The sequence below is a fragment of the Neofelis nebulosa genome, chromosome 18 (genome assembly GCF_028018385.1).
Source record: "Neofelis nebulosa isolate mNeoNeb1 chromosome 18, mNeoNeb1.pri, whole genome shotgun sequence".
In the NCBI taxonomy this organism is placed as follows: domain Eukaryota; kingdom Metazoa; phylum Chordata; class Mammalia; order Carnivora; family Felidae; genus Neofelis; species Neofelis nebulosa.
Window position 1 is genome coordinate 34214082 of NC_080799.1, and position 27190 is coordinate 34241271.

General features: G+C 42.0%; 1 protein-coding gene across 1 annotated transcript in view; it reads right to left on the reverse strand.

Annotated features, from left to right (window-relative positions):
- Positions 1 to 1486: 1486 nt before the first annotated feature.
- Positions 1487 to 27190, reverse strand: part of SHISA9 (shisa family member 9) — a 420069-nt gene continuing 394365 nt past the window's right edge. The window contains exon 4 of the mRNA XM_058711969.1: positions 1487 to 1698. Within this exon, the coding sequence (XP_058567952.1) occupies positions 1538 to 1698 (161 nt within the window). The 3' untranslated portion in view covers positions 1487 to 1537. The remainder of the gene's footprint in view (positions 1699 to 27190) is intronic.

The window sequence follows — 27190 nt, forward strand, 5'->3', positions numbered from 1 at the left end:
GAAGTGAAAGTAGAACCTGGTGATCATTTAAAACTGTAAACATATTTTAGGACACCCAATTCTATCCCATTTGTTGGCCAAGTGTGATATCTCAGCCATGAGAAAGCAAAACTTAACTCACTGAGGGAAAAGCCACAAAAAGGACTTTCCAAGACGATCTTTCAATGGTCAGACACACAGAACAGATTCATCCTGTCATAGAAATCTCCAAGTGGCCCTGTAGTTGCCTTCAGTTGCTACACTTTCAGGATGAGTTGAGATAATGTGATAAAAAGACCCAGATTCAGCTTAGGGAAATCTCATTGCCTCTTCTCCTTGGTACCTATAGCATCGACTAGACTAGCTGATTCAGACATCTGCACATGTAACTCAACATCAGAGACCCTTCCATTCACTCTATAAGCCAGTGGTCTCCAGTGTTTTTGAGAGACAAATTGCTTGTTTTCAGAGCTGCAAGGAGCCCCAGAAATAGTTCCATCTGCTTGTTTTACAAATGATTAAAAACTGCTGACACGAGATGATAAATGACTTACACAAGGTTAAATTTAGTGACAGGCTCTGTCTGTCCAAATTTCCTGATTTTTGATGATTGGATTTACTTAGATTCCATGAGGAACTTTGAAGGTGGCGTGAAACTGACAGGACCATAATTATGATTGCATAGGGGTCTCTTTCTGCTGAAAACATATTACAGACTGCTCCTTATCCTTCACAGTCAGATGAAATGTCTCCTGTGTGATCATTTCTCTGAGTTTTCACTTGATCCAGATTAAATTAACCCCTCCTTTATTTGTGCGCCTAATGTTGCATAATTCTGTGTTATACCATCTCATTCATGCGTGTGTTATTTATTTATTTATTTATTCATTCAGAGATGTATGCATGAGTGCATTCCCCAAGCATATCACATTTTATTACAGTTTGTTACCTAATTGTCCCTTTTTCTTCTTGAACCTGAGAGTTGCTTGAAGTCAGGGGTCGCAAGAAGTTCACCTTTGCATCTTGCTTGATGGCAATCACACTGAGAAAAATATAGACAGAGACACAGGGAAAGACACACAGAGAGAGAGAGAGAGAGAGAGAGAGAGAGAGAGAGAGAGAGAGAGAGAAGAGGGATGGAAGAAAGAGAATGTGGGAAGGAGAAGGAAGAGAGAGGAAAGAAAAGAAAGTGAATTTAGGAGATGTTATAGACATCTGTTGTTTGCCTACTGAGTGCCTGTATTCCCTTCCTCTGTCTTTAGCATCTATATTTTTATCTGGGAAACCACCCCTCTCTACTCCCACCCAGCCCATGTATCTCATGTGGGGCTGACCTCACAGTCTCTCACTCCAGGCATGAACACACAAGTCACGTTGTCCACTCGGCATGTTCCCCTCTTTGATCACAATGATGAGCGAGTCAGACTGGCCTAACCCAATTCTGGGAATTTTATTAGAACTACTGAAAAGGGAAACTCTCTCCATCGGTTTCAAGGGAGTTGGTCTGCCAGCAACAATTTTGTCACCAGGAGGGGAAGAATCTGCCAGTGAATGAAACTTACTCTGATAGAAGCAGAGATGGAAACGGATCCAGTTCCTGATGCTGTGATTTGAGCCCCTGTATCCAGCTGTGACTGAATCTGATTTGTGAAACTACTTCCATAAGCCAGTGTATTTCCATGTGGCTGCTGAAACCAGTTTGAGTTAGCTTTCTTTCACCTGTAATCAAGAGAGTCCCAATTACTATGAATTATAAGTGAGAGAAGAAAGAAAAAGGAGAGGTTAGGGCACCCCTGCTGGTAAATCCCCTCCAGTTATTGGGTACTTCTGGTCTAACACATCAGCAGAGCTACTGAATGGACTTTTCTGTTAAGCAGGAGGGGAAGGCCATGCCAGGACAGACCCATGGTAGAAGTATGTTTGGACAATGATCTCCTTCTCAGCCCTTTGCAAATACTCTACCTACCTCTGTACTTAGGAATGGCAAAGTCATAAGTAAAATCCCTTTTCCTTTTTTATATACAGCAACTTGAACCATACAATGAGTGTTTGACCTATATTTTCAAGGCCTCTTCTATTTTTGACACCGCAGGTTCAGCTGGTTCTCCTACCTGAAGTCTCATTTCCAGATGTCTCCCAGAAGCCCACCATAGAGCATCTTGGGTGACCAACCATCACAGTTTTCCCAGGACTGAGGGGGAACCTGGAACATGGGACGTTCTGTGCTACGATTTATTGACTGCTCATATCTGCTAAGAAGCTTGGACACTGTGACAGAGTCAGCTTGGTATCTCACCCACGTAAGTTTTCTCTGTCTCCTTCTTGCTACATTTTAGCTGGGCTGTAGCCAGTTTCTCTTGACGACAAGAGCAGTCACCTTTCTAAGTTCGAGCCCGTGGCCTGGACGCGGCAGTATCAGGTGCGATTTATAGGTTGTATTTTCAGAGAAAGGGAGTGTGCCTTTATTCCCCTTACCTTGCCTTCACTCATCCTGTGGTTTGGAATTCAGATGTGATGTCAGGCCATCTTTGCTGATGCAAAGTGGAACAGCCTATGGGGGCACGTGGGTGGCTCAGTCATTGAGCGGTTGAGGGGTGAGCATCTAACTCTTGATTTGGGCTCGGGTCAGGATCTCATGGTTTGTGAGATGGAGCCCTGCATCAGGCTCTGTGCTGATTGCTCGGAACCTGCTTGAGATTCTCTCTCTCTCTCTCTCTCTCTCTCTCTGCGCCTCCCCCATGCTCTTTCTCTCTCTCTCTCTCTGTCAAAAGAAGAAGAAGAGAAATTAAGTACTCTGCCCTTGACTGTTCACTTGGTCAATGACTGAACTTCTAGCAGACTCTGGTCTTCACTCACATACAATAGGGGCTCCTAATCCCCATGCTCTGCTGCCATTTCCACTTTTCCTTTTTATGGAGTGCCTTCTAACATTCACAGTCTTCTATAATTGTTACTCAGTCAAGGAGGCAGGAACTACTATTGTCCTTATTAGCCAGATCAGTTCGGTAACTTACCTAAACTCATCCTGTGAATTAGCAGTGGACCTGGGATGAAAATCCCAGTCTCCAGACCTGGAAGCTTTGCCTTTTCACTTGCCTCCACCAACAGAGCTCATGTAGAACACCAGCACATGTACCAAGTAACTCCCCCAGCCCCTCCTGATATTTTTAAAAATACACTAAGCAACTCAATCAGGTTTTAAATTCAAGAACATCTCATGGCAGTTGCTTTGTTTGAATTAAGGTGCCTGTGACAGAAAAAAAATAATTTGTTCATCAAACATAAATAAAGTTATGGTCCCTTTCAGTCTCCCCTCTTCCAGACAGTATCTTTCTCACTAGGTTTATTAATAATTTTTATCAGTGAAAGGGAATTTACTTAAAACACCAGCTCTTTGAGCAAACACATGGTATAATTCAGGCGCAACCTGGGGCTTTGTTTATTGAGATTTAACAGTGGTATAGAATTCTTATCATCAATTTAGCATCCTTGAAACAGCCAGCGTCAGCTCCCCGATGGTAAAGTTTCTGACAGACACTCTATTTTTCCTGCATATTTTCCAAACCGTAGGTTCTAATTCTGTGTTCTAGTTAATTAGCATCGTCTGTAATTTTAGACAGCCCCTCTCTGTTTAAGGCACCCAGAATTCCATCTTTGTTTCCAAAGGTGGCTGTGTGTTGTGCCAGGAGGTGCTTAGCTGCTGAAATAAATAAATGACATATCACTCGTGAAAGGCACGGTTGCTTCATTGGGCAGATGTCTCTTGGTGGTGGTGACTAAATATAGCATGCCAATTTTAGGGCAAAAATGCAATTTTAAAATGTAATGATAAAACTATTGATTGGAAAGATGTCACTTTGATTTCCTGGTCACTGCGATTATAGAGACATTTGCCCTTTTCAGGCATGGGAATATTTAACCCCTGAAAACTACGATTTTATCATGAACAGATTTCACACTGAAAAACAACTTGAAAGGCATGTCTCCTCTGAGGTCTGGTCTTTTGAGTATAGCTGTGAAAACACGGTCAGGGGGAAGGGAAGGGAAGGAGGAAGGAGGAAGAAGGAAGGAGGAAGGAGGAAGGAAGGACGTATGTACTGTGGGAGGTACCGTCTTAAATAATACTGACATCACTAAAAGTAGAATAGTTGCTGCCCTGTTTCAAAGTTCATTACATGCCAGACACTGTGCCCAACACTTTATTTGTATTATGGGTTCATTCAGTTTTCACAACATGCCCAGGATCAGAGGAAGATGAATTTGATGTGAAGCAAACAAAATTTACGTTTTAGGGCCCCCTCACTTGCGTGGACATTTTCTGAGGCTCTAGGATCACTGCTATTCATTTGTCTGTTTGATTGTTTTTTTAATTTGCAAAAGTAAATGTTTTTTTTTTTTAATCTCAGTCATAATTTTATTTTTTATTTTTTTTTAAATATAATTTATTGTCACGTTGGCTAACATACAGTGTATATAGTGTGCTCTTGGTTTTGGGGGTAGATTCCCGTGGTTCATCATTTACATACAACACCCAGTGTTCATCCCAACAGTGCCCTCCTCAATGCCCATCACCCATTTTCCCCTCTCCCCCTTCCCCCCCATCAACCCTCAGTTTGTTCTATTTAAGTGTCTCCTATGGTTTGCCTCCCTCCCTCTTTGTTGGTAACTATTTTTCCCAGTTCGCTTCTCCCATGGTCTTCTGTTAAATTCCTCAAGATCCACATATGAGTGAAAACATATGATATCTGTCCTTCTCTCACTGACTTATTTCACTCAGCATAATACCTTCCAGTTCTATCCACATTGCTGCAAATGGCATGGTTTCATTCTTTTTCATTGCCAAATAGTATTCCAATTAAAAATAGAACTACTCTACAACCCAGCAATGGCACTCCTAGGAATTTATCCAAGGGATACAGGAGTGCTGATTCATAGGGGCACATGTACCCCAATGTTTATAGCAGCACTTTCAACAATAGCCAAATTGTGGAAAAAGCCCAAATGTCCATCAACTGATGGATAGATAAAGATGATGTGCTTTATATATGCGAACATCAACGTTTTAACTGCAGTGGTTTAAGATGGCTAAGTCTTTCCCCTGGGACATCTCCTTTGTTATACATCCCTCTGTATTGATTAGTGGTGGAAACATTGAGAGCATTTGGGATTTGGATTTGGGATTCCACTCCAGGAATAGATTAGGATGGGCTTAGTGGGATATGTTTATGTGGTTCTCATTCATTCCCAACCCACCAGAGGAGGGAATGGGGAGAGCTTCCAGGAACATTCCTGCCCCCACTGTGCTGACTCACCTGGTGTCTTGATACAGAACAGCAGGCCCAGAGGTGGTATTGCAGTGGGAACCAAAAGAAAGGTAGGTAACACAGGAGAAATTAGGCTTGAATTTCATGGAGTCAGAAGCCAGTAGGTGGGAAAATTCTTCTAAAACATAGATCTCATGTATGAAAAAAACCTACTTGTTGGAGATTTCCCCAAATTTGATGACGATCCTAAAAATGTACATGATGTTACCAACAGTGAGTTGTGAAGCTGAAGGTAAATTTTCTAAGCCATGAATAATAATTTTAATTTTCTGTCAACCATGCTCAAAAAAAAGAATTGTTTGTTCTCTATAGAAAATGCTGTTTTAAATTATTGTTATATGAAGACAGAGCATGCAGCCGGAACATAAAGGATACAAATATTATAGAGGTTTCTTAGTTATTAATAAGAACTATTTATTATTATTATTATTATTATTATTATTATTAAATTTTAAATAAGCTTCATGACCAACAGAGAGCCCAACATGGGGCTTGAACTCATGACCCTGAGATTAAGACTTGAGCCGAGATCAAGAGTCAGTTGCTTAACTGACTGAGCCACTCAGGCACCCCAAGAACTATTATTTTTAAAAATCTTATAATGTTTGGGCATTTATAAACCTTTAAAAGTTAGAATCTACTGTTACTTCCTAAAGAGAATTATCAACTTTTTAAAATAAACTAGTCTTTTCTTTTAAGTTTATTTATTTATTTTGAGAGAGAGAGGAGGGGAGGAACAGAGAGAGAGAGAGAGAGAGAGAGAGAGAGAATCCTAAGCAGGCTCCACTGACCCAGATGCGGGGGTTCAAACTCACAAACCGTGAGATCATGACCGGAACTGAAATCAAGAAATCAGATGCTTAACCAAATGAGCCACATGGGCACCCTGAGAATTATTAATTTAGTATAAGAATAATTTTTAAATTAGAATTTTTTTAGATTTCTTCGAGTTATTTTTAGAATTTTAAGAATTATTAGAATTATTTAAACATTAGTATTATTTTTAAAAATGTATTCATTTTCATGTCTGTCTTTTATATTTTAATTTTTGTATTCTTTTACTTAAAGGGTGTGTAAACTTCAGATCCCATAAAAGTGTACAAATGGCTTGACCAATAGAGATTTTTATTTCTCATAAATAAAACATCTGGAGATAGATGGTTTCAGGGAAAGTCGATTCACAATCTACACACTGTCAGACCCTATAGCTTTTCTGTGATCTTCTTGGCTTTCTCCTCTTTTTTTTCCTTCAATTTTTCAATGTTAATTTTATTTATTTTTTAGAGAGAGAGCGAGCGAGCGAGCATGAGTGGGGGAGGGGCAGAAAGAGTGGAAGACACAGAATCTGAAGCAGGCTCCATGCTCTGGGCTGTCAGCACAGAGCCCATTGTGGGGCTCGAACTCATGAACTGTGAGATCATGACCTGAGCTGAAGTCGGGCACTGACTGAGCCACCCAGGTGCCCCTTGGCTTTCCCCTCCTAACTTCAAGTTGGGTGATGTAGCGACCGTCGTCACAAAATTGCACAGTCATGTCTAAAATTATGAAGACAGCAAGATGGGCTTGCTTTCTTCTCATTTCTCTCCTGCTGTCAGGGAGGGAAGTCTTTCCCCAGTACTTTCCAGTGGATTTCCCTTTATATCCAGTCCAGATACAGTCATACAGCCAAACCTAAAGCAGTCACTGACAAATGGAAATAGGTTATGTTCCATCTAGAAATCAAAATCCATCCCTAGTACAGGACACATTTCCCTGAATACCTGAACAGACCCAGCACTACTTTGTCCACAAAGATGGAACGACTGCTGGTTAGGCAACCAACAGTGGTCACAATGGTGCCATGGTCCCTTTTTTGCACATAAATTAAGGCTCAGTGACATGAAGTGATGTCTGCAAAGTGACACACTTAGAAAAGTGTCACTTAGAAAGTGGTGAAATTAGAAAACCCATGTGTGTTTGTCTCTGAAACCCACTGATGCTTTCTACCAAGTCCTATAGCCTTCCCAACCTACAGGGCCATATACCTGGGGCATACTAGAAAGTTCTAGAACTTTGTAGAGCATGGCCAAGGGCTGAGGTGGAGAATAGGGCAGCTGAATGCTGGTCAGGAAGTTTTACAGGATCAGGGAAGAGGAGGGTGCTCTGGCTCCGAGCCTGGAGAACAAATAGCAATAAGGACCAGTACAGATGCCCCATATACATTTTTAGTTCTTGCTGAGTAAAAAAGGTAATTTCAGGTGGTAAGGGGTAATGTAAAGAAAATAATAATGGAAAGCAAAGGGGTTGAGTATAAGGAAAGACTGGCTTTGAATTATAATATGCCATTTACAAGATATGCTTCTCTCTTGAGATATTTGCTCTTAAAATAGGTTTTCAAAGAAGGGATATCTCCTGTGGCTTGTGAGGATCAAAGAAAAGTCAGAGCAACTACCAGCTTTATGCCCCTTCCTTTACAGGGGAGGAAACTGAGGCCCGTGGAGGGAAAGCGACTGGCCAAAGAAGGCTCACACACATGGTAGCAAAACTCTCGTCTACAAAATTGGGTTATTTTACTTTTCAGTCATCTTTTCAAGAGTGCCATTCTAGATCCTGAAGTAGGAAGGAATCTTTCTGTCCTCACTTCCTGATACGACCTACTCAGAAGATGATTTAAGGTTAATGACTTGCTCCTTTCCTCGTGGAAGTATGTGTATGATGATTCTGAGCTGTACTGCCCAGTATGTGATTAAGTGCTGCTTTTGAATGACTGTCTCCACTTCCAACAAAGTGTTAGAAAGTGTCAAATCCAATAGTGATTAGGGATAACATTCCACACTGGATTCGTGGGATTCTTACTAAGGGTGCATTCCTCAGGGGCTAGCCCTCAGTTTCTGGTCCTGCAAAGGCATTCCTGCATCCCCCAAAGATGTACCGCACGCCAAATATGTGCTCTGAACTCAATTTATGATTACAGAAAGAAAGAAGTTATTTTTAAAAATTAGGTCTTTGGGGAGCCTTTGTGGTTTAATCGGTTGAGCATCCTGCTCTTGATTTCAGCTCAGGTCATGATCCCAGGATCCTAGGATTGAGTCCCATGTCAGACTTTGCACTCATTGTGGAGCCTCTTTGGGATTTTCTTTCTCTCTCTCTCTCTCTCTCTCTCTCTCTCTCTCTCTCTCTCTCTCTCTCCCCCCCCCACCCCTCCCCCCTCAAAATAAATAAATACATAACAAGTAATAAAAATTAGGTTCTGGAAGGCAGTTCAAAAAAATTTTTTATGCTTATTTATTTTGAGTGAGCAAGAGAGAGAGAGAGAGAGAGCAGAAGGGGCAGAGAGAGGGAGAGAGAATCCCAGGCAAACCTCATACTGTCAGTGCAGAGCCCTATGTGGGGCTTGAGCTCACGACCCATGACATCATGACCTGAGCCAAAGTCAGATGCTTACTGGACTGAGCCACCCAGGCACCCCTCATATTTGTGTCTAGTTTGTTTCTGGTCACATGGCAGGGATGTGAGAGAATGTCCATAGAACACATCAGTTGTGATAAGAATCCAGAAAACCTTATGGTTGGGCTGACACCACAAGATCATAGAGTGGGTGGCTTCCACAACAGAAATATATTTACTCACAGTTCTGGCAACTGGAAAGTCTGAAGTCAAGGTGCTGGCTGACAGTTTCTGGTGAGAACTCTCTTCTTGGCTTGCACTTGGCAGCCTTTTTGCTTTGTCCTCACGTGATGGAGAAAGAAGTGTCTCTGATGTCTCTTCCTCTTCTTCTAAGGGCACCAGCCCTAGTGGATTAGGACCCTTCCTTTATGGCCTCATTTAATTTTCCTCCCCTCCCCAGAGGCCCTATCTCCTAATACAGTCACATTAGGGGTTAGGGCCTCAACTTATAAATGCAGGGGGGAGGGGGGACGTAAACATGCAATCCCTAAGAGGGTCTTCATAGGGAATGGAGGTAACCTGTGCGGGCCTCGCTCAGTCTTCCAGCTCCAGGGCGATGGGACGTGCATGGCTCTGGAACCACATGGGCAGTTTGCATCCCTGCTCCCTGCGTCTGGCTGTGTGCTGTGTGACACGGGGCAATTTCCTTAACCTACCTGTGCCTTACTTTACTTATCTGTAAAATGAAGCCGATAACTGTATCTAACAAGCGAATAAAGGTAGAGCGCTCATGAGAGGAACTGGCCTGCGGACACGTGATAAATTCCCTCCAAACCAGGTGAGATTCCGTGGGCCGTTCATGCCTCTGACAGTTTACAGCAGTATTTCCCAAAGTGCCGTCAAATTCTCTAGATCTGGATCCAGCAATATGAAATTTTAGCACACTCCCAAAGTGCCTGAGAGGCAGGCTTAAATTGGAGACTCACCAGCCTACCTGCTAAGGGAGGTTGGTTGAATTGGTCTGGTTCTCTGTAACTTCCTCTCTTTATTTTGTTCTCAGATACAAAATGTGTCTTTCTTCCTTGGGGTTGAAAGGAAAGTATCTGTAAGAGAGATCCCCCTTGCTGCTCTGTACAGCTGACATCAGTGCCTACTAGGCTGTGTCCTTAGACACCTGTCTCATTTGGGGTCAGTGTCATTGGAGAGCCGGTTGCCTGCATGAAAAGGATACAGGCAAACTGAGGTGTTAGCCATGGAGTTAGGATTGTGGGAATACGTTTTTCAATTGCCATCAGATTGCAAAAGCATTGTGAGGACCCTGGAAACAACTATCTCCCTTATTTGAGATGATGTCGCAAGGAGGGCACAGAAAGCTGTGGCTGAACTTCTGCTAGACTCAGTGGGTGGTCCCTGGATGTGGCCTCTATACTCATATTGAGTCCTTCCCCACCCCCCGCCCCCCCGCACCAAAAAAAAATAGTGATTTTATATTATGATGATTGGGCCCCGTCAAAAAACCAGAAATAGCAAAATGAAAATGACTAAATCAATAAAAAAGTATTTAGTAGGTGTTTATTGTGCATTTAAAGATAGCTTGTGAGCTGGGAGCTTTCAAATTTTAAATGGATGTGAAGCTCAGGGCCATGACATTATAGGATGGCTTATAACATGAAAATGAGGAAGTTGTTTCACCTTGACAATGACTGGTTATTACAATGAGAGGTTCCAGGGGCAGCTGGGTGGCTCAGTCAGTTGAGCATTCCACTCTTGATTTCGGCTAAGGTCATGATCTCCTGGTTCGTGGCACTGAAAGTCACACTCTGCACCCACAGTGAGGAACCTGCTTGGCATTCTCTCTCCCTCTCTTCCTGCCCCTCCCCCACTCATGCACATGCATGCACACACACTCTCTCTCTCAAAATAAATGATTAAACATTAAAAAAAAAAACACACACTGAGAGTTTCCCTATGGGCAGGGGCTTGTTTAAAAGGGATCATCTAGGGGCGCCTGGGTGGCGCAGTCGGTTAGGCGTAACATTGAAAAAAAAAAAAATTAAAAAAAAAAAAAAAAAAAAAAAAAGGGATCATCTATTCCCTCACCAGGAGAGATATTGTTCAAGGGTCCAAAGTTGCAACCAGTAGCTAAATAAATCCTCCAAATCTAATGCACCGCATAATCATTGTTGTAACGATATTGTAATAGTGTCCATAATATTGTAATAGAAACATCAAGCTTGCTAAGAGACTAGAACCTAATTGTTCGCCACAAAAAAAAAAGAAATGATAGTATGTGAGAGGTGTTAGGTACCACATCATTGTCAATCATACAGCAATATATAAATGTATCAAATCAAAATGTCACACGTCTTAAACTTATACAATGTTATACATCAAATATATTTCATTAAAAATATTTTAAAAACCTGATTATCTTATACCATTTGTAGAAAGAGGACTTCAGTTTTCTTTTATTATCAGAGGCATTTACAAGAAATAACCTAAGTTCGGTTTCACTTATGTTCATGAAATAAGCTAGATTTAGTTTGGCTTAAATGGTTTTATGTGCTTAGAGCATGCTCTTCATTTTGTATTTAATTTTAACAGCCCCCCAAAGCAAACAAGCCTTTGGTCTCAGTTTGGACTCCCCCAGAAGCAGAGCCAGAGGCAAGGATTTGTTTGAGTGGAAAGAGTTGACTTGGGAGGTAGTGTCTGGAAACACCAGGCTGGGGAGGGGAGCAGAGGGGAGTGAGCGGGGGAAGGGAAGAAAGCCAATGAATGGGGCATTATCAGGAAAGTTTCTAATGTGTCTCTGTTCTGTGGGACCCCATATGAACAGGTAACTCACAATGATTCAACTAGATGGGCCAGGGGGATGGGGCATTTATCTCCTAGTTTCCTATCATTGGTTGAGATTGATCTAGGAAGCATTTACTTTCTAGCCTGTCTGGTTTACCTCACATGACAGCCAATCTTGCTCTCACGGGCTAAGAAAAGTAACAGATATTCAGAGTTGCCAGTTTGGGGCGTGTAGAGGTGCGTCTGATACAGTTGGGTAGGTTACCAACAGCGTCTGATACATCGGCAAAATGATGGCCCCTGTACTGGGTGCCTTGCAGGTATGAAATCACAACGGCCAACGTGGATGGAGCATTTACTATGCCTGCTGCAGATATCCTCGCTCCTCAGGTGTGGCCTGTGGACCAGCAGGGTCCACATCACTGGGATGCTTACATGAGATGCAGGATCTCAGGGCTCATCCCAGGCCTACTGAGTCAGAGGCTGAATTTCAGCCAGATCCCAGGTGATCCAGATGTACACAGGCATCCTCCTGATCTGTGCTAGGACACCGGGGCCACACCTGGCTGGCCTGTTGTGTAGCACTGAACAAATGGAGAGCTCCAGTGTCAGGCAAGAAAGCCACACACCCATGGAAGGAAATGGAAGTAATGGTGCCAGGAGTGACTTGCAAACTGGATCAGGAGGCTGGGGATGAGGACTTGAGTAGGCTCTTCTCAGAGCACTTGTGAGGCAGCCCTGGGGACTCAGAAATAACCAAGGGAGACCTTGAGGGAGGGTAAAGTCACATGGTTCTTGGCTGGGGATGAAAAGCCATTGCAACTTAAGTGTTTGTGCTGATTGGACACCATTTGAGGTTAAGCCAGGTGAAGCCTGGGCCATTTAGGATATATCCGTGCATGTTTCCGCGCTAGATTGGGTGCCGCTGGAAGGAAGGACCCAGGTCTTGTATAACTTTATTTAATTTAAAAAGATTTTCAATGTTTATTTATTTTTGAGAGAGAGAGAGAGAGAGCACAAGCAGGGGAGGGGCAGAGAGAGAGGGAGAGACACAGAATCCCAAACAGGCTCCAGGCTCTGAGCTGTCAGCACAGAGCCTGACACGGGGCTCGAACTCAGGAACTGCGAGATCATGACCTGAGCTGAAGTCAGACGCTTAACCGACTGAGCCACCCAGGCGCCCCTTGTATAACTTTGTATTACCAGCACCTGGTACACAAAATTCATGCTCCACTGATGATGCTCATTCACTTAACAAATAATTAGTGGCACTGGGTGAGAGCTGAGTTGTTAACATTGGTGTATCAACCCAGTTGGTGGCTGCCCTTGTGAGCGTGTCATCTTGCAGGGGGTGGACAGGCATGTAAAATTAATATATAATTGCAATTTATGAAAAGTGTTATATAGGGTATGTAGGGACAGGGATTAATGGGGAGGGGGTAGGCCCTCACGGTACCAGGGAAACCCCTTTGACGACTGACATCCAAGCCAAGAACTGAAGAGCAAGAGGGATTGAGCCATAGGAAAGTGGATGAATATTTTAAGCACACATCACAGCCTGCACAAAGGCCCTGAGAAAAGAATGGAGTTGTTATGTGATTTATAAGAAATATAACCCACACTTTAGAATCTCTGCTCGCTAAACAACCACACTAGTTAGGTAACCTAAAACCTGAAAGAGGAGGTAAGTCAAGTCTGTCTGGGACAAACCAGACTATCCTGTGAGTCCTTGGTAGTGACTTAGTTTGTGCTCCCAGTGAGAGGGGAGTCACTCGCTTGGCAAATCCAGGCAAATCCAAAATCCAGTTTGGGATTTTGAGACGTTAGCAACTGTCTTATAAAGGTTTCTAATTCATTACATTTTCCCCCACTGTTGATCACGGAAGATGAAAAGTATGAGTCATGCAATTTAGGATGTGTCATAGTGTTACATTTCAGGGCCAAGTTCCAAAAGAAAGGAATATTTTTTTCTCTGAATATAATGGAAAAGTTCTAGCTCTGCTGTTACTATTTATGTGACCCTGAACATGTTGCCTAAACTTCTCACATCTGGTTTCTTCTTCTCTGAAACAGTTACAGTGATGTCCTTGATGTTTATAAGAACTGAGTCAGTTTAAGTGAATAAGGATTTACTGAGCACCTAAGACAGTCCCTCATTTGGCAACTATTAGTTACTTCCTTCTCCATAAATTCCAGGCACTGTATTAGGCTTAGGAGATGTAATAATCAGCAAGACATACATCCTGGCTTCCAAGAGCTTATGGTCCACTAGGAAAAACAGAGGATTAAAGCGTAGTGGATGTGAATTTAAAACCAAACTATGAGGATGCAAGAAATCGCAAAGATATATCTATTTTCTAGAAATCAAGTTAGGTCTCATTCCCAGCCCCAGTCACATCTGGTCGGCAGATAATTCTGTCTCGGGCATTATTAGAACTCGCTCCTTTAATATGGGACTTGGTAACGGACCTTGATTTCAGCCTGGTGAAACTCTGAGCAGGGGACTTAGTCATGTCCTACCCAGACTCCTGGAAACTATGAGATGATAAGTTTGTGTTGTCCTAAAGTCACACAATTGGTGGTGATCTGTTGTTCAGCAATAGAAAGTGAATACACAGGTGTCTCCAACCTTCCTCAGCTCTACCCTGGCTTCCGTCAAGGGCCCTGTTGAGCACGCCTTCACATCTCTTGCTGTTGTTTCCATGACACCTAAGAAACAGGCATTCTTGCTGAGCAGGAGCTCAGACAGGGTGGGGGGGGCCAACCCTTCTGCTGGGTACTAGAACTTCAAGTCCTTGTGTTGAACACAGATCCCCATTGTTCAGCCTTACTCAGAGGGGATATCTTTTTCTCACAGCCAGACCCCAAAGCCATACTTCCCTCTCACCATTTCCCTTCTGGGATGACACTAGAAATGGCTTAGGAGTTCACAAGAGGCAGAAAACACCCAGATTCTGAATTTGCTTTAGAATGACGTGGACGCAAAGGGTCGTATAGACTCTTGGGATTAGTGTGTGTGTGTGTGTGTTTGTGTGGTATGGTTGGGATGGGAAGCATGGGAAGTGAAGCATTGCTATCTCTCGTTGACTCTGTCTGGTCCTCCCACAGCAGTGAAAAGCAAACACCAAGAAACATCTCAGTCTGTCTTCCTACCATGCTAGTGATGGCAATGTACTGTTTCAAGGGCTGTGATGGGAGAACCCACCATGTAACAGAAGCACCTGGCAGGAGCCTTCAGCGGGTCCTCATGGACCTCGAAGAGGAGTTAGGTGGTCATGTAGCCTGAGAGCAAATGAACAAGAAGGAGCCAGCCAGGGAAAAGGATAAGTGAGCTGGGGGACATGGGGAGGGAACGTGTTACTGGCTCAAAGTCATGCGAGAACATGGCACATTTGAAGCGTGAAAGAACCAAACACGGGGGCGCCTGGGTGGCTCAGCTGGTTGAGTTTATGACTTCGGCTCAGGTTATGATCTCACAGTTCATGAGTTTGAGCCCCACATTGGGCTTGCTGCTGTGCACACAGGGCCTGCTTTGGATCCTCTGTCCCCACCCCCTCTCTGCACCTCCCCAACTGTGCGCTCTCAAAAATAAAAAAAAATAAAAGAAGCAAGCCTGAAGTGGAGGGAGAAGGGGCTGGGGGCTGGGAGTTAAGGCTGAATAATAAAAGGAAGGGCCAGGCCAGGCAAAGCCATGACAACCCAATTAAAGAATTAACATGATTCTTGTACTGGTCAGCTTTAGGACCATAGTAACTCTGCATAACAAAGACCTCCCAAACTCACTGGACTATAAAAACAAGTGCTTATGTTTTGCTTATGGGTCTCTGTAGAGGCTGTGACGCTTGTGGCCTTGGCGGGGATCAGCTAGATTTGGATCTAGGCTGGGCGTTGGGTCTGTTCCACCTGCCTCCTCATTCTCTTTGGGCCAACGGCTACATGGGGCAGGTTTTTCTCATGGCAGATGGCAGGTTTGCAAGAAGGCAAGAAGAAACACGTCATGTTTCTTAAGGTCTCAGCTGGGAACTGGCACAATGACAGTTCCACTCAGGTTCCATTGGCCAAGGCAAGTCACAGGGCCAACCCAACATCACTGAGGCAGGGAAGGTCACTTTGCCCACAATGGGAGACACTGCAGAGACCCATGGCAAAGAGCATGAATGTACAGTTTCTAATTCAAGGAGTGAGGAACATAGTGGGAATAATAACCCACCTGTCACAGCATCCATGGATAACAGACACGTATGCCAGGGTTTTAGAGAGAGCCGTGAATAAATGACCAGAAACACTGTGCTAACAAGAGCTAGGCTCAGACAGCCCCCCGCACGAGTCCTGAGGGGTACGGCACCATCCATGTTTCTTGGTCACACTTGGTCACCTGAGCCCCAAAGCCAGACTGTCTGTTCCTAGAGAGTCACACAGTCTTTCATAAACTTCTGTGCTTTCCTTCAACCTTGGTCCTTTAGAGGACTAAAAGCTTAACCAACAAGACTGGAATATTTTATTTGGCTGCCCAACACAATCCCCTTCCACCATCATCTCCTGCCCCAAATCCCTCCCTACAAAGGACCCAAACAATATTGATAAATGGAAAAATCCATAGCATCATTGAGAAACCAAAAGGGAGTGGCCAGGAACCAGAAGCTATGAGAAATTCCTGTGAGAAGGTAGATGACATCTGACTGAAGGAGGGCAAGTGGGTGGGAGGTTTGGGGAGAGGACCAGATATACAATTTGCAGGGACGAGTACAAAAAGAAAAGGCTGGGCCTTTGTTCAAAAGTTACTAAAAATTTCAAGATGGCAACACAAGAGATAAGCATGGGAGTCTCCTAAGAGTGGGGTCCATGTGTCACATGCTCAAGAAGCCAGCCCCACTTGGGGCATTTCAGTCCCTCTCACAGTGGATGCAGTGAGCAGGAGGGGGTCGGGAGTGACCATTATGAGGATTGGTTTGGAACCAGGTTTGGAACTGGGGCAGCTGCTTGTTTCAGGGCCCTTCCTCTCCCAACCCTGAAACCTCCATCAATTCCAGGCACAATATTGATTCTCCTAGGCTGGGGTTCTGTGCTAGTTTGCTAAAGGCTGCTGCAATGATCAACCACCAATGGAAACTGACTGTGTCACAGTTCTGAGAACTGAGATCCAGGTGTCTGCAGGGCCGGTTCCTTCTGAGGCTGGGAGGGAGAATCTGTTCCATGCCCCTCCCCTGGTTTCTGGTGATTTTTTGGCCATCTCTGGTCCTTGGCCTGTGGAACAGGATCCAGTCTCTACCTTCACCCTCCCAAGGCATTCTCCCTGTGTGTGGGTCTCTGTGTCCAAGTTTCCACTTTTTATAAGACACAACTCGTATCAGATGAGGGGCCCACCCTACTCCAGCATGACCTCATCTTAACTAACTACATTCACAATAACCGTATTCCCAGATAAGGTCACATTCTAAAATAGTGGGGGTTAGGACTCCAACATGGGAATTTGAGATGGAAACAGCTCAACCCACAACCGGTGTATTGTGGGTGCTTGGGCCAGAGGTGCAGGGTCATGCCCTGACATAGACCTTTTCCCTCCCAGGAGCCTGGTATTAGGAAAGCTGCACCCATCACCTGGCAGGCCACTCCTTCAATCCCCACCGACCCCCAATCACAGCAGATGTCCATAAACAGACACCAGCACACCAGGACCATCAAACACTTGGGGCAAACCAAATGTCAGGGAACGAGAGTTGCTTCCGAAGAACATCATTTGACTAAGCTTCGTCATTTATCCAAAACAGATGGCCTTTTTATACTCCTCTGACAGTCCCTGAGTTGTTCCCTTAATTACCCAACAGGTGCAGTCATTTCTTGAGCCACCTTAGCTGCAGTCAGATTGCAGAGCTCTAAAACATTGTGACTTGGCTCACGGGGTTATCCAAGACCCGAGGTTGTCACTGTAGATACACATTGGAGTGATCTGGGGAGCTCTGAAAAAAAAATACTCATTGCCTGAGTCCCACCATTTAATTGGGCTGGGGTGCAGTGTGGGCAATGAGATTTCACTTTTTAAAGCTCTCAGGTGATTACAGTGTGCAGCTAAGGTGGAGAACCACTGGCTTGGAACTCTTTCAGAACCCAGCCATCTGTGTAGCTGTAATGATGCATATTGATTGCAGATGGCGGTGGCATTGGGTTTGTTGAGGGCTGGGGTTTTTTGTTGTTGTTGTTTGTTGCTTCCAAATGAAATGCTTCAGTATCTCGATACTTTAACTTTGAAGTGCCGTGTGCTCTATTTTCTTTTCTCGAACCGAACTTTGTTCAGCTGCTAAGGGGCCACATCTTTGCCCTATGGAGCTTTACTTTTGCTTACAGAGGCAGGGACTCAGCTGGAAACTGAGGCCTGTGGCAGCACAGTGAATTGTACTAAGCTGAATTTGACAGGTAATAGGCTTGCATTTAGCGCAGTTTATTATTATTTTTTTTTTTTAATTTTTTTTTTTCAACATTTTTTATTTATTTTTGGGACAGAGAGAGACAGAGCATGAACGGGGGAGGGGCAGAGAGAGAGGGAGCCACAGAATCGGAAACAGGCTCCAGGCTCCGAGCCATCAGCCCAGAGCCTGACGCGGGGCTCGAACTCACGGACCGCGAGATCGTGACCTGGCTGAAGTCGGACGCTTAACCGACTGCGCCACCCAGGCGCCCCTAGCGCAGTTTATTATAAGGAGCAACAGATCATCTGTTTTCCAAGGATGCAGGTTGATGGAGCTCACTCTACTCATGAGGAAACACCGGTATGTGGCTTCAGTGAACCTCAGACAATGTCTCTCCCACTCTCTCCTTTTCTTCCTCTTACTATCTCTCTCACTATCTCTCTACTATCTTATCTCTTTCTCCTCCTTTTTTTCCAGTTTTTTTTTTAGAGAGAGAGAGAGAGAGGGAGAGAGAGAGAGAGAGAGAGAAAGAGTCCCAAGCAGGCTTTGCACTGTCAACGCAGAGCCTGACGTGGGACTTGAACTCATGAACTGCGATATCATGACATGAGCCACGCAGGTGCCCGTCTTTCTCTTATGTTCTACCTCATGTTGTCTCCCTCTTTCTCCTTCTCGCCTCAAACTTCTTGCTCTCACAGGTTGTCATGGTCAAGGTGCATACACCTCAGTCTTCTGAGATGACTCATGTTGCCTCTTGCAGAAGACTCGAGGAGAAACCACACAACCAAGAGAGCTAAGTGAAGTCTTTGTCCTTGTTTCCCTCACCCATGATGTCCTCTCTCTAAATCTGCTGTGTCACTCTGTTTTCTGGTCCCAGAAGCTACTTGGGGAAGCTGGCTAAAGAATGTAGGCAATAATAATAGCAAGTGACTATAACATGTTTATTACATGCCAGGTACCCTTTCAAGTGTGTTTGACAGATAAAGAAACAGATGCCTAGACACAGAAGGTGATTTCAAGCCCAGCTTGTCTGCTCCAGAGTCTGTGCTCTTAAAATTTGACTTTATAGGGGAGCCTGGGTGGGTCAGTCAGTTAAGGGTCTGACTTTGGCTCAGGTCATGATCTCACAGTCCGTGAGTTCGAGCTCTGTGTCGAGCTCTGTGCTGACAGCTCACGGCCTGGAGCCTGCTTCAGATTCTGTGTCTCCCTCTCTCTCCCCCCATCCTCCACTCATGCTCTGTCTCTGTCTCTCAAAAATGAATAAACGGTAAAAAAATTTTTTTTAAAAACTTGACTTTATATTGCAAGCGTTTCAGAAGGAGGCATTGGGGGAGGAAGAAAGATCACAGTCAGAGAAGGACAGATAAAAATAATCAAGTAGAGACAAAAGATGGACATACAAAGGGATGAAAGGAGACGGTCACTAAGATGCAAAGAACTCAGAGACTGAATGGAACTATAAAAACCACAACAGAACTGAGAGAGAGAGGGAGAGAGAGGGGGGGGGGAGGGAGGGAGGAGGGAGGGAGGGAGGGAGGGAGGAGAGAGAGAGAGAGAGAGAGAGAGAGAGAGAGAGAGACCCTATAAACACACTTCATACTGCTTCTCTGAATTGGGTAAAAGAACTCTATGTCTGGGGCATAATTTCAATGAGAGACTCCCAACTCTGTGAAATGTAGGTCTGGTTCAGGTGTGATTTGGAGAATATTATTATGTCATGGTTCACTGGTTTTAGAAAATGCATGCTTACTTCTGGTTCACCTAGTGAACCCTTTGAAAAGGGAGAGAGGGAAAAAATTCCCCTGATTCTAGGCCCTAGAAAAAAAACAAAACAGTATTTAAGTTCTGTTTAATTCAGCCTTCAGTAAACCAAAGCAAAGCACTCTGATTTTTTTTTTCAAGTTTTATCGTTTGCTCTTCCCAGTTGGGGATCTTGAAAGACCCCATTGTATCAAGTGCCTAACTCAGAACTGTCCTGAGAAGTTGGGATAATGAACTGTGATGGGGGTGCATTTCCCAGATTTGATTTTCCAAGGGCACCCATCCTAGGGAGGCGGGTCAGTCCTTTGGGGTGAATGGGACTCATCCACAGTTACAACTGATGGAGATACTGCATTGTGATTTGCACATCAATCCCAGCTTCCTCAGCAAATTCATTTTGCTTCTCTAATTACTTAATGCAGTAGGTCTTGTTATGTTAGAGACCTAGGACCTGTCCTTTGTGGTCCATTGGTAGGACTCTGCATCACTGGGAGGACCTGTTTCCCTTCCAAGTGATGTTGGAAGGCTGCCATTTGCTCATTCAATGCTGTAGTCACTCGGCTGTAAGATGGGGACAATTTAATTCAATAAATGAGCTATGTCCTTCAGTAGGTGAGTAGATAAATGAACTGTGGTACATCCAGATAGTGGAGTATTAGTCAACATTAAAAAGAAATGAGCTACTAAGCCATGGAAAGACACGGAGGAACCTTAAAAGCAAATGGCTAAATAAAAGAAGCCAATCTGAAAGGGCTACGTACTCTATATACAAATGCATATACAGGTATATGACGTTCTTTGAATTTTGCTGTGAACCTAAAACTGCCCTGAAAAGAGTGTATTATTATTATTATTTTTACAAAAGGTCTATGTATTAAAGACTTGATCATCTCACTTATTAGGATGCTATTAGATATGAAAATTTTTGTTCCTTCTCTACTTTTCCATCTCCTCTGGATTAGGTCCTATCTCTTGTTCATGAGTGTTGTTCTCTTCAGTCTAAATTCATTCATGATGGAACACCTACTGTGTGCCAGGTTTTCCTATTTACAGACACATAAGACTTAGGCTCAGACTGGCTACCAGTATTCCTGAAGGCCAGAGACTTTGCACGTGATAGAACCAGATTTTTTATATTCTTGGCTTTCTCATGGCTTCCCCATCCTGAGAGTTTGCTAGGGTTTGACAGTCATTCCCATGCATGTTTCTGTAGGTTCCTCTTTGACTGCAGGGACTGAACACTCCTCATTCCCCTGCTCCATGCTGCCATTCACAAAGGCCATCCCAGGGACTGGAGATGGAATCCACCAGGACCCAGATTTTAACTAATAGGAATTGGCTTGCAGTGAACAGAGCTCCCCAGGTTGGAATGGGCTGCCACAGCAGTCTTGACTTCCCCATCACCACAGATATTCAAGCAGGCAGTGGACAGGCAGAAAGACCAAAGATTCTTAAACTGGGGTTCACAGGTGGGCTCTGCGGAGTCTAAAATTGCCACATTTCTCAATATGGAGATAGATACATACCATTTTGATTGGAGATTTTCACCAGGTTTTCAAAATTGAATTTGACCTAATGATGAAGAACTCTTAAGACCAAGGGTGGACATAAGGAAGCTATGTCCCAAACTTGATCACCTAAAAGTCTCCTGTTGGGTCATTTTCATGAGAGAAAATGAGTCATCAGGGGTAATACCTATGAAGGCATCAGCTGAAAGATTTGGGTCTTCTCCTGCACTCCAACATGGGACTCGGGCTTTCCTGGGGTCAGTGAATTAGTTGCCTAGAGTTGCTGTTAACAAAGTGCCATCAACAGGTGGCATGGAACAAAAGAATTTCATTCTCTCACAGTTCTTGAGACTAGATGTCCAAACTCAAGGTGTTGACAGGGCCATGCTTCCTCTGAAGGCTCTAGGGAAGGATCTCCACCCTCCCCTGCCTTGTCTCTTCTAGTTTCTGGCAGCCCCAGGCATTCCTTGGCTTGCGGCCACATCACTCTTTTGCCACGTGGCATTCTGTCTCAGTGTCCACATTATCCTCTTCTTATGAAGACACCATTCTTTCTGGACTAGGGACCAGCCTATTCCAATATGACCTCAACTTACTAATGACATCTACAAGGACCCTATTTCCAACTAAGGTCACATTCTGAGGTCCTGGAGGCCAGAACCTCAACTTACCTCCTTTAGTGAATACAATTCAACCCACAGCAAAATGAACCCTGGTGCTGCTTGCACACCTGTGTAAATTTGCAGAGATAGATGAAGTTTATAATATGTCAATCCTACCCTGATCAAGTACTTTTTTTTTTTAAGTGGCAAGGAGATTTATATAAATAGTAGTGAAACTTGACCTGTCATCTGAAAATTTTAAGGCCATGTTTAGTAAACCAACCATTTGATTTCTCAACACTAGATTTCTCTAAACACACTCACAGGAGTTTTCCACACTCACAGGAGTTTAGATAGCAAAAAATTAGAAATAATCTAAATTTCCACCAATAGGGAAATGGTAAATAAATTGAAGTAGAGCCAACCATGGAATACTATGCAACAATGATAAAGAATGAGATAGTTTGTATTTAGTGACATGGAAAGGAATCTAAGTCATATTGTTGTGGGGAGAAGAAGGCAAATAACAGATATAGAGATGGGCTACCATTTATACAAAACACAAAAATCAACATCAAAACAAATTATGCTACATGTCTCCCAAAAATACATGTATAATAAAAATATATTGATCATAAACTATGTATGAGGCACTGTTATGATGGAATGACACTTAATTAACTTCTCATAAGAAGTTAGCTAATATTATTATACCCCATTTAATGAATAGGAAGCTAAGGGAGAGAGAAAGTTCCTCCTCTAAAGTTACTGAGTGGTGGAATTGGAATTTGTAACCTAGGCTTGTCTGAATTCAAAGGGATATTTCTTCTGCTGCGTTATGTGTTCTGTCTGGAAGAATACATAATAGTAATGAGTAGTTACCTCCAAGAGTGAAGTATGGGGGAGGGGTTCCATGACTCCAGACAGTAGTGAATGAGATGTTAGCCTTTAATTTTTTGACAATTACAGGAAAGAATGCAGAGAGATACTGTGTGATGTTTACTCAGTTTCTACCAATGATGATAATATCTTGCAAAATTATAGTAAAATATTACAACCAGAATACTGACATTGATATAATCCACTGATCTTGTTTACATTTACCCACTTTTACTTGTACTCATTCATGTGTGTGTTTTTAGCTCTGTGTACCTTTTAAACCATTTTTTGAGCAATTTTAGATTCACAGAATTGAGAGACAGGTGTACATTTCCCTATATTCTCCCTGCCCCAACACATGCATAACCTCCCCCGTTATCAATATCCACCCCCCCCCCCCGAATGGTACGTTTAGTATAAATGATGAACCTACATTAACAAATCACTATCACCCAAAGCCCACAGTTTACATTAGGTTCATCTTGGTGTTGTACATTCTCTGGGTTTGGACACATGTCACATGTATCCATTGTCTGCACTGGAGCATTTCTGCTTTCCTACACACCCTCTGTGCTCTGCCTATTTATCTCCTCCTTTGCTTTACACACCTGGTAACCACCGATCTTTTTATTATTTCCATAGTTTTTGCTTTTCCAGAATGTCCTGTGGTTTTCTTCTAGTAGTTTCACAGTTTCAGATTTTCCACTTAAATCTTTAATCCATTTCGAGTTGATCTTTATAAATCATTTGAGATAAGGTTGCCCCTATTTACATCCATCTGCATGTGGAGATCCAATTTTCCCAGTACCATTTATAGACAACACTATCCTTTCCCCGTTGTGTGTTCTTGGCACCTTTGTCAAAGATCAATTGACTATAACTGCATGGATTTATTTCTGGACTCTCTGTTCCACTGGTCTGTATGTCTATTTTAAAGCCAGTACCATACTTTTTGGATTACTTTAGCCTTGTTGAACATTTTGAAATAAGGTAGTGTGATACCTCCACTATGTTCTTCCTCAAGAAAGCTTTGGATAGTTGGGGTCTTTTTTGGTTCCATATGAATTTTACAATTGTTTTTACTATTTCTGTGAAAAATACCATCGGAATTTGAATAAGATTTGCATTGAATCTGTAGATCTTTGGGGGTAGTATGGACATTTAAAAATATCCCAATCCATGAAAATAGGATATTTTTCCACTTATTTGTGTCATCTTCAGTTTCTTTCATCAGCATTTATAGTTTTTAGTATCAGGTCTTTCATTTCATTGGTTAATGTATTCATAAGTATTTTATTCTTTTTCATCCCATTGTAAATGGGATTGCTTTCATAATTTATTTTCCACATATTTCACTGTCAGTGTGTAGCAATAGAACTGATTTTTTTGTATGTTGATTTTGTATCCTGCAACTTTACTAAATTCCTTTATTAGTTCTAACAGTTTTTTTGGTGGTGTCTTTAGGGTTTTTACATATAAGATAACATCATCTGCAACAATTTTCCTACTTCCTTACCTATTTGGATGCCATTTATTTCTTTCTGTTGTCTAATTACTTTGACTAGGACTTCTGGTGCTACATTGAATGGAAGTAGTAACAATGGTATCTTTGTCTTGTTCCTGATCCAAGAGGAAAAACTTTTAGCTTTTCATTATTAAGTATGAGTAGCTGTTGGCTTGTCACATATGGCCTGTTTTTGTTGAGGTATACTCCTTCTATACCTTATCATTGAAAGTTTTATTTCTTAATCATAAACAAATATTGAATAATGTCAAATACTTTTTCTGCATCTATTGAGGTAATCATATGGTTTTTATCCTTCATCCTTTTAATGTGGTGTATTACATTTATTGATTTGCATATGTTGGGCCATTCATGCATCCCAGGAATAAATCCCACTTGATCATGATATATGATGATTATAATGTGCTGTTGAATTTGGCTCGCTAATATTTTCTTGAGGAATTTTGCATCTATATTTATCAGGGATATTGACCTGTAGTTTTATTTTCTTGTAGATCCTTACCTGGCTTTGATATAAAGGTAATGTTGGCCTCATAAAATGAGTTTGGGTGTGTTCCCTTTTCTTTAGATTTTTTTGGAAGAGTTTGAGGGCTGACATTAATTTTTCTTTAAAAAAAGTTTGGTGGAATTTACCCATAAAACCTTTTGGTCCTGGGCTTTTCTTTGTTGGGAGATTTTTGATTACCAGTTCAATCTCCTTATTAGTAATTGGTCTGTTCAACTGTCTATTTCTCCTTGATTAAGACTTGGTAAGTTATGTTTCTAGAGATATACCTATTTCTTTTAGTTTGTCCAATTTTTTGGTATATAATTGTTCATAGTAGTCTCTTGTGATATTTTGTATTTTTGTGGTATCAGTTATAATATCTCCTTTCATTTTTTACTTTATTTATTTGAGTCTTTTTTTTCTTAGTCTAGCTAAAGGTTTGTTAATATTGTTTATCTTTACAAAAAACAACTCTTAGTTTCATTGATCTTTTCTATTGTTACTCTAGTTTCTATTTCATTTATTTCTGCTCTGATATTTATTCTTTCCTTCCTTATGCTAACTTTATTTAGTTTGTCCTCCTTTTTCTACTTCCTTAAGGTGTAAAGTTAGGTTGTTTGTTTGACACTTTTTCTTTTCTTTTTTAAAAGTTATTTATTTGTTTGTTTTGAGAGAAAAAAAGAACATGTGCATGAGTGGGGGAGGGTCAGAGAAAGGGGGAGAGAGAGAATCCAAAGTAGGTATCACACTGTCAATGCAGAGCCCAACATGGGGTTCGAACTCACAAACTGTGAGATCATGACCTGAGCCAAAACCAAGAGTCAGACACTTAACTGGTTCCCTTTTTCTTTTCTTCTTAGTGTGGGCATTCATTGCTATAAATTTCCCTCTTAAAACTGCTTTGGCTATCTTCCTTAAGTTTTGGTATCTGATATTCCCATTTCCATTTGTCTCAAGATATTTTTTCTCCTTTTGATTTCTTCTTTGACCCACTGATTATTCAGAGGTGTACATTTAATACCTACATATTTGTGAATTTTCCAGTTTTCATCCTGTTATTGATTTCTAGTTTCATACCACTGTAACTGAAAAGATACTTGTTATGATTTCTATCTTCTTACATTGTTTACGACTTATCTTACTTATATGATCTATCCTGGAGAATGTTCCCTGTGCACTTGAAAAGAATGTGTATTCTGCTGCTGTTGAATGTTATGTATATGTCTGTTTGGTGTGTTTACTCTAAAGTATAGTTTAAGTCCAGTATTTCCTTATTGATTATCTGGATGATATACCCATTGTTGAAAGTGAGGTATTGAAGTCCCCTATTATTGCATTTCTGTCTAACTTTGCCTTCAGAAATCTGCTTAATATATTCAGTATTTGCTAAATATATACAGGTGCTCTGATGTTGGGCACATGTATGTTGATAACTGTATCTTTCTAGTTAATTATAATTTATCATTATATAATGATTTTATTTGTCTTCTGTGACAGTTTTTGACTTGAAGTCTATTTTGTCTGATTTAAGTATGGTCACCCCTGCACTCTTTTGGTTACTATTTGCATTGAATATCTTTTTACCATTCCTTTCAGGCTATGTGTGTCCTTCAATCTGAAGTGAGACTTTTTTATACAAGATATAATTGGGTCTTAATTTTTTATCCATTCAGCCACTTTATGTCTCTTGGTTGGAGTATTTAATCCATTTACATTCAAAGTAATTATTGATGGCTAAGGACTTCCTATTGCCATCTTGTTAATTATTTTCTGATTGTCGTTCCTTTCCCAACCCTTCCAATAAAGTAATAGCTCAAATATAATTAATCATTCAATATTTAAACCATACAACTACTTATTTATTGATAGATCATGACCCCGTTAGTACATACAGACTCACTGCTGGGTCAAGTAGTGTACTTTGATTATCTTTTCTCATTATGTCACTTTATGTTTTCCTTAAGTTGATAATTACCACATTTTTTTCCTTTGCTTCATTTTCTATGTATAAATTACTTTACATCCTCTAGAGAACTCAAGAAATCATTTTAACACTATTTTTCCTCATAGTCAAATGACTCAATTATTCTGTTGGTTCCACTGTTTTCCTGGAGATGAATCTATTCATATCTCTCATAGCTCTCTGTTTTACTGCTCCAATCTGCTTTAATTGCTCTCTAGGGCTAATTCCCAGATGTCATCAAGGGATCTAGTTGTCATCATTCCTTTCAAAACAATTCTTGAAATTACATTTGCCTCTATTCTCTGCTGGATCCCTTCCTTAGGCATCTTATTTTTCTGTCTTTTTGTTTACTTCTTTTGTCTGGTGGAACACATTGTCCAACAACTTTCAGAGAACTTGCAAACTGGGGAGCAGGGAGGTTCTTTCTTATACTTAACTGTAGTTTGAATGGGAATAGAATTCTTATCTGGAAGCCATTATTTTCTTAACATTTATTTATTTTGAGAGAAAGAGAAAGAGAGGGCATGCTAGCTGGGGAGGAGCAGAGAGAGACTGAGAGAGAATCCCAAGCAGACAGTGTCAGTGCACAGCCAGAC